Raw genomic sequence first — 12,202 nt, 5'->3', positions numbered from 1 at the left:
ACAGCGAATCGCGGCGCCTTAGACGACTGGGCCACCCGTGCCCCCCCATCCAGTGCGAACGACATCTTTTGAAAATCACATGTGGACACCATTCACACACACACACACACACACACACACACACGCACACACACGCACACACACGCACGCACGCACGCACACACGCTCGCACACGCACATACACGTACACATACAAATTTAACAAAATTATCTATAAAATTTTAAAATACACAATGATATATATACTTTAAAATAACTAACAAGCTGAGCTGTTTCAAAATACGTCTTTGTGATATAATTATTAATTGATAATATTAACACTGAATTGCTACTTTTTGTGTCAGTCTTGGAAAAGTTGAACGCCTATTACATGTAGTTCCACGCCTGCACATGTGACTTGTGATTCCCTGGCTACACGTAGTTAAGCCTTGCGTAATGGTGGCCGTTGTTTACGGGGGCTGGTCAAAAAGTTCTAAGCCTGACTAACTTTGAGCCATAACGAAGTGAACTAACTAATGCAGTCTCTTGTTTGAGAAGTTCATTGCAAGTGCATTTTGGTCTGTTGGGGCCGTGTGTATAGGCCGTTTGTGATTGGAGTCCAAATGGAGACAGAAATGGAAAAGAACGGGTACCGAGCAGTCATCGAGTTTCTTACTTTAGAGAAAAGTACTCTCCAAGAAATCCATAACCACATGTCACAAATGTATGGGGATAAGTGCCCTAGCTATTCCACTGTTAAACGTTGGGCAGCTCTGTTAAAGGCTGGGAGAACAGGCCTTGATGGTGACCCTAGGTCTGGACGTCCCTCAACTTCCATCAATGAAGATTCAATCAAGAAGATAGAAAAACTTATAATGTCCGATAGATGTATTGTCATTGCTGAACTTGAGGAAGACACAGGTCTAAGCCATGGATCCATTGAAACTATTATTCATGAACATTTACAGATGAATAAGACATCTTCCTGTTGGGCGCCAAAGTTTCTAAATTTTGATGTTAAGGAAAAAAGACCTGACATTGCCAGAGAAAATTTAGAGCTAATGTTGGAGGATTTCGTCAAATTCAAAAAGAGATTAGTAACAGGTGATGAAACATGGGTCTACCACTAAGATCCCGAGTCAAAACGTCAATCCATGAAATGGCACCATTTCACCTCTCCGGCACCAAAGAGATTCAAGTCTTCAAAATCAGTGAAGAAAGTTATGTCCACTGTATTCTGGGATGAAAAGGGTGTAATCCTTGTTGATTACTTAGAAAATCCAAATACGATAACCGGTGCCTACTATACTGATTTGCTTCATCGCCTGAGAGATTCTATCAAAGAAAAGCGGCGAAGAATGCTGACTGATGGATTTCTACAACTTCATGACAATGCCTCTTTTCACACCTCACGACTTGCAAAGGCTGCTGAGCGACAATGTGAGTTCGAAGGGCTTCCTGACCCTCCATACTCGCCAGACCTGGCACCAAGTGATTTCCACCTGTTTCCTAAACTGAAAGAACACCCCTTCGTGGAAAGCGCTATGACGACAACGATGACCTCAAAGCTGCCTTGAATAGGCTTTCATGGTTGCTTCAGAAACATTCTTCCTGACTGGAATTGAAAAGCTTCACTACCAACATGAGAAGTGTATTGAAAAGCAGGGAGATTATGTTGCAAAATAAAATTAAAAACACTTTCACAATTGTTGGTTTTGTTTGTTAGGCTTAGAAGATTTTGACCCGCCCTCGTAGAACAAATGGTAGTATGACAAAATGGGGCACGACTAATTAGGTATGACCCAAGGAAGTCGTAATGGAGGAGTCACATCAAAGACCAAGCGTTGTCTTTCTAATGTAACATTAACATAGACTATAGCAATCAAAACAAAGTGACTTAATGTGTGCCTTCCCCTATGGGGATTCGGTGTTGGATTTAGTATCCTATAACCTAAACCTTGCTTCCATTAGGGGACTGAATGTATCGGGTGATCAGGCTCGTTGACATGGTTGATGGCGTGTCCATTGTACTCCGACGACGCGGATAGTTGTTCGCAATATCAATCACTGGTTTGACTGGATGATTCCTGGGTGTGGCGTTAAACAATAGTCAAATAATATGTTCATGCTTAAGATAATTGAATCGCAATACAGTATATAGTAAACACAATCATGCAAATAGTTTCAGTCAAAATGAGTGAGTGTGGTTTAAACAATATCACAAGAAATGGGTTTCACACATTCTACCTATGTGGGAAATCGGAGTTACGAGCGAACGCTTTAACCACTTGGCTTCCGCAAAGCCCTTACAGTCGAAGGGTAGTCTTTCTAATTTAAATTTAACCAACGACGCAGCATAAGTGACTGAATATATGATTCACAAAATATTATATACGGAGAGCGGTGATATCTTGGCAAATAATCTCCATCTTCAAAAAACGTAAAATCAAAGGTCGGGTATTAACGCTAGCTACACCTGGTAAGGTCGATAATGCGTCACTCAAATGGGCAGCGTGTAGATGAATAGGATAACTATACCTCGTTAAGGCCTGTTGTCGTCTGCGACAGCACTAGGTGGCAATGAAATAACACACAGCCGATACTTCGTAACATCTTGCCACTCGCCGCCATATCAGCGCCTTCAAAATGGCGCCCCATATCACCTTGCAGTCTACCTCACCGTGAGAGAATATTAATGTAAGGGATTGAGGTGTTGCACTGGTAAGGTAGCGATATAACTGGGTATTCTCGGGGGAGTGATTTTCATAGTTACCGAAAGCGTTCGATATCTGTGACAAATGCTGTTGATGTAAATGGCAGCTCGTGCCACTTAAGCGAGAAGTCAGTTGTCATAGCAACGTGTAAACATATCGATCTGTAGTCGGATTAGGTTTCTGAATTTGATGAATCCAAAAGAATGGATTATAAAGCCGTTTTCGTCAAAGTGCTTGTATTAAAGACGTCAACATTTAAGTGTTTCATTGGACCTAGAAAATAAAACTTAACGCATTCATTTTCAGTTTGTTGTTCGAAGACCCTTTGAAAATGTAATTCCATGTATCTATCGAGACCAAACATTTATTGTACAGGGATTAGGCCACACATGTATTGTATAGGGATTTGTTTCTTGAAAAATTGGGCATACTGTTGAACTGGGCACGAAGTAGTCTTGTCGGTCAATCATGAGGGGAAATATACATGCTTTTTATAGAAAGGCCCTAAAAAGCTTCTGTACTAAAATGCTTCTGTGGCTTACAGTAACATGTACAACAATGTTTGCAGGGATCACAGACTGCATACATTGAATTTTACCAATCAATATTCCCTTTAAAATGTTGACGTGGTAATCACGTGATAGTCGATGTGCAGGAGAGGGGTTCGGGGGGTATGTTCCGTACTTCTAGATGAAAATAATCTGTCCTCAGCTTTTTCAAAAACATTGTTTTCGGGCTCGGCTCCACGTTGTGAATATGTTCTTGGTCCACAAACTCGTTTGTCTTTCAAGGGAGAGTATATTTATGTTGCAGCCCTAACCAAAGATATAGCAGTCGGGCAAACGACTTCTACCTACCATTACTTCTATTTACAAACAAACGACGTTCTACTTACAAACTTCTACCTACAATTACTTATATTGACAAACAAACTACGTTCTACTTGCAAACGACTTCTACCTACCATTACTTCTATTTACAAACAAACTACGTTCTACTTACAAACTTCTACCTACAATTACTTCTATTAACAAACAAACTACGTTCTACTTACAAACTTCTACCTACAATTACATCTATTTACAAACAAACTACGTTCTACTTACAAACTTCTACCTACAATTACTTCTATTGACAAACTACGTTCTACTTACAAACTTCTACCTACAATTACTTCTATTGACAAACTACGTTCTACTTACAAACTTCTACCTACAATTACTTCTATTGACAAACTACGTTCTACTTACAAACTTCTACCTACAATTACTTCTATTGACAAACTACGTTCTACTTACAAACTTCTACCTACAATTACTTCTGTTGACAAACAAACTACGTTCTACTAACATACTTCTACCCACAATTACTTCTATTTACAAACAAACTACGTTCTACTTGCAAACGACTTCTACATTTAAAAAACTACTTCTACTTACAAACAAACGATTACTACTGAATTTCTTGGCTCCGGTCTACTGTCGAATTCGCAAACCGTTAAATTAAAAATGGCGTTTTGCAGTATGCATCGACTACCTGTTTCCGCAAATGATGATTAAATGTGGCTTAGGTGTTAATAATTTCTATACGTAGTTGTTATAATAGTATTTAAGAAGTCTGCTTAAGGTCATTGTGTCTGGGGAACCGTGAAGATCCGGGATAGAATAGCTCTTCAGCAACCAATTCTTGTCGTAAGAGGCGACCAACGGGATCAGGTGGTCAGGCTCGCTGGTTGATGCATGTCATGATATCGATTATTTACACACAACTGTTATATAACTGGAAGACTGCTGAGTGCGCCGTAGCGTTAAACAACAAACTAAATATTGTGTATGGGCACTAACACACTATCAGGATAGGTCCATGCCTGAAACCTATTGCGCTTGGTTCGAGTCAGGTTTTGCAGGTATGCCCTGATTATGTTTCTTGGTTTGTCAACACAATGCATGTGCTCGTGGGTTTCACGAAAGGGCAAGATCTGCAACACTTAGGGCTTTACTTCCACATCAAACGGACAGACTGTGACGTAACTGAAATACCCTTCAAAGCTGAGTTCTCTTCCGTGTGTGTGTGTGTGTGTGTGTGTGTGTGTGTGTGTGTGTGTGTGTGTGTGTGTGTGTGCGTGCGTGCGTGTGAGTGTGCAAGTGTGTGAGTGAGTGACCCTCTACCACTAAGCCACGGAGGCGGTCTTCAAGTCCAAAATAACTGATTTTCTTAGTCATGCAGAAGACGCGGAGGACTTTTAAAGAGTTTTAATAGATTTAAATTGAAAACTTCTCCCTCCCCATGTTACTTGATTACTCGAGTATGAATGATGAATTTACAATGTATTAAACTCAATGTATTTATATGTATAACTCCCCTTAAACGTCCGGGTTGTTCCACTTTTATCAACTTGTGTTGATATATTTGATATCAAAAACCACTCGGGTGAGATTTTTCTATATAAATTACAAATCTGATCACCAACAAATATTCCTTGTAGAAATAGAACATAAAATGATCCCCTTGAAATGACTGGAGTGACAAGATACATGTGAGGCTTCATTGATCCAAAGTTTAGAGTTACCTCCCCTTAGCAAGTACCGTATTCGACGTAATAAGTGCCCCTCTCCAATAAGCGCCCAGGGCGATATTTGTTAATATAGTGGCAAGTGAATAATCCCAATTAGCACCCCTTCAAACTGATCAATGTACACAAGACTTAGTTATTCGCGTATGATACACACTTGTGTGTTATATGCATCCTTAATTATGGGCAATTTAATTCTGGAAAAATATATCTGTCGTACATAAACATTTCAGGTTGTCAGCTTAAACCACAAAATCTATCTTTCAACTCTGTTTTTTACATCAAAATGATATTCTAATAAGAGCCCCCTATTCCTAAATTTGAGAGTGCCCTGGGCGCTTATTACGTCGAATACGGTACTTGAGTATTTGCTGAAACCGACCTGAGAACTCGCGTAGCTGTTTGAGCCTTGATGCATGGATGAGAACTAATCATCCTCTCAAATATGTTGGGGCTGTCATTGATGCAAGACCAGATTTCACAAAATGCGTTTTTGCAAATCTTCAACAGCATACCAACACTACCGGCTTGTTGTTCAGTGATTTTCTGAGAATGTATTTTAAAACACAGTGTTCAAACCGGACATAAAATAGTTTTGTCGGCATAACAGACTGCTTAAACTATTGATGTCACTATCTGACATGAAGGCACACAATTTGACACAAAGTAATTAAAACCTTCTTTATTAGGTGTAGAAATACCCAACAACTATTTTCATGCACTGGTCATCATATTCTTGCATTCTTGTGCTAAATCTTTACATGAATACAACATGGTATAAAATAACAATTTAATACAATCAACATCACCAACATCTAATCACGGGTAGGAGGAAACAGCACAGAGCTAAAGTGTAAATATCATAATGCGTGCGCACATAATACAACATTGGTGGTGAACACAATTTCCTTGAACAATGTCACCTTGGCCACATCTTTGGCATAAGTGGCAACAAAAAATTAATTATTTCTTCTCAATCTCATCCTCTAAAAACGGTTGTCTTAATCATTATTCATCATGAACAACTTTCATCATTCAGAAACCTATACTGAACAAAAAAAGTTAGTGACCATGAGACTGTGTGCTCTTAACTACAGGAAAAATGAATGAGTGAGTGAGTTGTGTTTAACGCTGCTTTTAACAGTATTTCAGTTATGTCGCGGTGTGTCAGCTTAAAGTGGGAGGAAAGCCTAAATTGATGCAGGTCTCAGATGTTTACCACCTTATTGAAACACACGAGCACGGGTATGGTGCTGACAAACCTAGAAACATAATTGGGACAAACCGGGATTCAAACCCACAATCATAGGTTTCTGGCATGCCCAAGGGACGCAACTCTGCACAGCAAATCATGGCACCTCAGATGACTGGGCCACAAGGAAAAACGACTTTTTTGGTTTAGTACATATGCCTTCCTTGTAAAACATGGATGACCATTTTTAACTGTTATCTGTATTATTGTCTAAAATCATCTCTACACTGACTCAAAATCCCATGAATCTAAAGTCACTTAAATGAAATCACTGATATTCTTAGGATCAACTAACACTTTAAAAACAATAAATATTGTCCTTTTATAAATGACATAAAAGCATCTCTGTGTTCTGGAAATCTACTGAAAAAAAAGGTCAATTTGTTGTTGCCTCATCTGACATACCGTATTCGTTGTAATAAGTGCCCTGCTCTAATAAGCGCCCATGGCGATATTTGCTAATATATGGGCTAGTGAACAATCCCAATTAGCACCCTTTCCAAATGATCCAGTACACAACACTATTTATTCGCGTATAATTACGCACTCGTGTGTTATACGCACCCTTAATTATGGGTAATTAAATTCTCAAAAATATATCTATTGTGTATAATACACACAGATTCTTCTTTTATATCATTTCAGAATGTCAGCATAAACAAACAAAAGTTACAATCTTTCAACTCTGTTTTTTTCTCACCAAAATTATATTCTAATAAGAGCCCCTTATTTTTAATTTTGAGAGCGCCCTGGGCGCTTATTACGTCGAGTACGGTAACCAAAGAATTTTACAAAGCAGAACCTCACTGACTCCAACATGAGAAACTCCGCATATCGCCTACTGTATCTTCATGGGAATAGTTACATTTTTGAGCACACAAAGTCTCATTCCAATCGGATCGTTTGCTCCGTTACAATATATCTCTCTAAGTGAAGTCCTGACGGACTCGTCACAGGAAGTAGTATCAAGTGAACTCCCTCATCAGCCTATCAGTCATGAGGCATTCAGAGCAGCATATCTGTATCCTAAAGACGAACAGGAATGGGCAGTTCCAAATGGAACATATAAAAAGGTGAGCTATTTTCTGATTGCATTGTTTCACAGACAAATTCTGCGATTCCACAAACGCAGAAAGATTTACAGAAAATGTTACTCAAAGCAGAATTGCAGAAAAATCACAGAATTTGCCTTTTTTATCAAACAATACACTTTTTTTCATTATTTTCAAACTTATATATCAAATTTTGCTCTTGAATGATGCCCAAACATGCAACATGTGATTCAAACATACAAATTATGAGTCCTACAATAAAACAAAATTTTAAAATAAATAATTCTCACTTTTAAATGTTCCTGTGGTATTACCACTACATTAACCATGTTTACCATAAATAAATATCAGTGACTCTTGTATGTATATCTATTTGCATAATTCTATGTCTTGAAATGTCTAAATGCAAAATTTTTAAAGAATTTCTGAGGGGGAAATGGTTACGTATCGAACAGTTTTGTATAGAATTTGGTAATTTTAGAGCAGAATTTTTAGTTTTACAATATAATTCATCTGGCTCTGATAAAGGATAAGTTTTTGTGTTCTGTATTTTTTGCAAACAGTGAAATGTCTGAATCAAGATGTAAAGAAATAAAGGTCTAACATGTTAGAAAGCTGATTAAAGATGTGCTTTCATTGGGAGTTTTTCATGCAGCAAACGGAGCAAAAGACCTGATTTTAATAACACAGTAGCACACACATTGAGCAGGTTGAGGAAAGTTGGTTGTCAGTTAGTATAACTCCCATGTCACATTCAATAAGTAAACATCTCTAAACCCAGGGGGCGGTCGGGTAGCCTTGTGGTTTAAGCGTTCGCTCATCACACAGAAGATCCGGGTTCGAATCCTGACATGGGTACAATGTGTGAAGCCCATTTGTGGTGTCCCCCGCCGTGATATTGCTGGAATATTGCTAAAAGCGGCGTAAAACCAAACTCACTCACTCACTCACTCTAAACCCAGGAGAGTCGGCCAATATACTTCATGGTCCATGCATACACTTGGAGTTGGAGGTTCACTGCACATGGGCTAACATAATAAAAGTGTTCACAGGAAATACAGTGAATATCACATAATAATGAGCCATATATATATCAAAACACTTTCCTCAAACACAAATACCCTTCAGTTTCTTCGAGGCGACATTGATTCGTATTTCCTCATCAGCATCTCGTCATGTGTATGATCAATGTTTGTACACATAATTACCAAAATGTTTTTTTTATTTATTTGCTTACAGATTCCTTGGTCCTTGGTGTGAAAATGGGATAAAAAAATTTAAAAAGATGTTTTAGTTAAAAATGTTCTGAAGTGCCGATTTCAGTGAATTAACAAAGTGATGGTATTAATACTACTCAAAAGGAGTTAAAGAACACCCGATTCTTACATATTACTATAGTTACTATGAAAAGTGACTTACCGCTGCCTGTCTTTGTAGACATGGGTATGTCTTTTTCGTCTTTTAAACCCCTCAAAGATTGCCTATGTTTCTGTGTCAGGGATGAAATCACGAATGTTTTCGTTATCTCATCGACTAGGTAGGCGCCATATTTGTGAAGCTATACGAGATACGAACAGCAATCGGATTGGATATAGTGTTTTCATTACAAGGGGCACAACTGAGGTGGTGCCAGGATCGAGCCAAGAAAAGTGGCCTTGATGTGGCAAGGGTAGAAACTAGGCTTTGATATAGGCTAGTGGACAGGCTTGCCTCGGGAAGATGGAAGGAGGTATGTGTTGCAATATGGTGACATAAATAACATTCAAGTCTGAACTTGACTGATTGCTCGGATATGTTGTCATACGAATAGTATTAGATATTTCCATGGAACTTAAGCATGTGCAAGTTCATTACACATAAATACACAGGTCAATAAGTCGTCAAGCTACGCCAGAGTATGAAGTACGTTTCAGGTACCCTATCAAATGTTAAATAGTACGTTCCACAAATTGCTATCACAACTATGTTCACTGTGTATGAATGTATAACTGCGACATGATTAGTTTTTCTCAGAATGGTCTGGACTTGCTTCGAAACAGTAGGCAATTGCTTCCTTCATCTATCTTACCCACAGAGCTGGGCCCCGTTCCTCAAAGCAATCTTAGCGCTAAGGTGATCGTATGTCCCATACTTTAACATAAGCTTACGATCATCGTAGCGCTTAGTTCGCTTTGAGGAACGAGGCCCTGAACTGATGATGTAAATATCAACCTGCTTAAGGTAATGTATGATGGGCTGATATAGGTAAAACTAAACTAAAACGCAGATTTTAAATCCAATTAAACACCGGAACACTCCACAGCACTGCTAGATAAATAAGAGTCAAACAAACTGATTAAAATACGAGTTTCTAGCACTATCATCATCACTACCATGTTATATGTACAGGTGTATATGTTCTAAAATAAGATAAAACTACCTATCAAAGTTCTAAGCCAACTAAAATTACACTATCTGGAGATTTTTGACTGGACTATGGTTTTAAAATTGCATAATAATTCAATGATATTTAAAAACAAACAAAATAACGGAAAATGCATAAAAACATTTGTGAATCTAATCCTGCAATTATACGTGAACAACAAATGCTTGATAAGCATTCAATGATATACTTACATCCACATGTAAAACCTGAGATCATCTTTCAAACCATGCAAAATAGTTCTAACAGGAATGGTAAGTTTAAACAGGTGTGACATTATGTTGGTAATCAACAGGTGAGTACCGTATTCCTTCTACTAGATGCCTGAGCGTCTATCAATTTCACATAAAACATTGACCCGGCATCTATTAAAGGTCCATCTATTAGAGGCCTGGCATCTATTCTGTTTAATGATGGCACAGTGGCAACTCACTACCTCACAGAATCCCACATTCTGGTCATTCAAAGCCTACACTTGCAGGAAACGGTCGTTATAAAGTGAAGGGAGTAATCAGTATGTGTTTTAAGCTGAAGGTAAATAATAATTCTTGATGAACAGATCCAAGACCTAACAACAGCTGAGAAGCATATGTGACCATCGATGAGATAAGGGACCTTATGGGTGAAAAATCACATTTTGACTTTTCATTATATTTTAAAATTACAGTATCTTAGGAACACAAAAATTGAATCCATGAGCTTTGATTCATATCTGTTACAGATACATGTCAGTTGGACTTATTTTCCCACTTATAGCTGTTTATGTAATAATTGCAGATTTTAGGCATAATGTCTGATGAACTGAAAGTAGACATGTATGCTGAAAGTTTTGAAATAATGTTTTTATTACATTACGAACTAACGAGAGAAAAAAATTAATTTTTTTACAGGTCCACACATAAGGCGATGTTCACTGAAGAAAGTTGACAAACGTCATATGACGTCACAGCGCATTGGTATCCTAGCACGAATAAGGTCTCTTTTTTCCTGATGGGTCACATATGTTATTTTTATGACAACTTCACATCTTAATAAAACAACTACTCCAATGTACCACTCTGACCAACCAAACCAAACAATGTTCGGGCGAGTTCCACTCTCCTACCCAGAGTTCCATGGGCCGGCAGCCAGCCAGCATATTACCTCTGCCACAGGCCAGCGCCATGTGACGATTCGTTACATCTTTCACAGTCCATTCAAGATATTGCATATGCTTTTCATCCGTTTCATGTTTGACAAGTCTACACATTTTCATAAATAAATTTCAAAGATTGGTTACGGTTCTTTAAGAAAGTATGCTAATACGTGAAAATCTACTTGTTTTTGCGTAGTTATCCTTTGTTTACATTGGTTGTACGGCTCCACATGCTGTCATCGAAGCCTAACGGAGAGCTAGCGATACGGTCACTTTGATGCATAAATATAAATTTGTGTGATAGTGACCAAGGCTAAGATCTGCTCTTATGTGCAAGTGGCATCTCTATGAGCTTGCTCTCATTCTACAAAGTGCTACAGCTATCGTAAGGCATCATGGGACTTGGAATAATCTTAGCTAGGATGTGAAGTAGGCCAGGAGTTGCCCGCCCTACAATCTGGCAGAGGTGGCACGGTGGTCCAGCAATGTTTGCATGTCCCTGAGGGTCTGGTGAAACTCCACAGTAAACTCCTTGGCACTCGTTTCCTCGTCCTCCACCCAGGACGAAATAAATGTGCCAATCCTGCAACAGTGAGTGAGTAGGTGGGGTGCTTGAGAACGATATGAATACTTATGAGTCATGTGACCCATCACCTGGAAAATGATTGGCTGGGTATCAGAAATACAGGGGCCAGGAGACCCATGGAAAAATGGAGGCTGATTTTGAATAATTCTGGGGTCCAAGACCTGGGCTGACTACCCGATCCATATGGTCGCCCCTTACAAACATAGGTTGGTGGGGACCACAGACCCTCTTCATTTTTTTATTGACAGATTTTTGGCCACAAAATTAAGGTCGTAAAGTAGGTAGGAATATAAACATGGCTGCAGGAAGAATGGGGAAGAAAACAGCAATACCGTATTCGACATAATAAGCGCCCACGGCGATATTTGCTAAACAATTGGCTAGTGAACAATCCCAATTAGCACCCCTTTCGATTGACCAATGTAATACGTGTGTTATATGCACCCTTAATTATGGGACATTAAATTCTGGAAAAAATATATCTGTCGTA

The 12,202-nt window shown here is 38.7% G+C and overlaps 2 protein-coding genes across 2 annotated transcripts in view; both read right to left on the bottom strand.

Moving 5' to 3' along the window:
- The window catches only part of LOC139464435 (uncharacterized), a 31,111-nt gene extending 28,463 nt beyond the window's left edge, over positions 1 to 2,648 (bottom strand). The window contains exon 1 of the mRNA XM_071245968.1: positions 2,518 to 2,648. Coding sequence (XP_071102069.1) covers positions 2,518 to 2,637 — 120 coding nt within the window. The 5' untranslated portion in view covers positions 2,638 to 2,648. The remainder of the gene's footprint in view (positions 1 to 2,517) is intronic.
- Positions 2,649 to 10,887: 8,239 nt separating this feature from the next.
- Positions 10,888 to 12,202, bottom strand: part of LOC139464916 (peroxisomal carnitine O-octanoyltransferase-like) — a 33,431-nt gene continuing 32,116 nt past the window's right edge. Inside the window, exon 16 of the mRNA XM_071246517.1 lies at positions 10,888 to 11,709. Within this exon, the coding sequence (XP_071102618.1) occupies positions 11,577 to 11,709 (133 nt within the window). The 3' untranslated portion in view covers positions 10,888 to 11,576. The remainder of the gene's footprint in view (positions 11,710 to 12,202) is intronic.

This window comes from Haliotis cracherodii, unplaced genomic scaffold (assembly GCF_022045235.1).
Source record: "Haliotis cracherodii isolate W230 unplaced genomic scaffold, xgHalCrac1.p SCAF_17, whole genome shotgun sequence".
Lineage (NCBI taxonomy): Eukaryota > Metazoa > Mollusca > Gastropoda > Lepetellida > Haliotidae > Haliotis > Haliotis cracherodii.
Note: the sequence above shows the minus strand (reverse complement) of the source record. Positions and strands in the feature narration are given on the sequence as shown.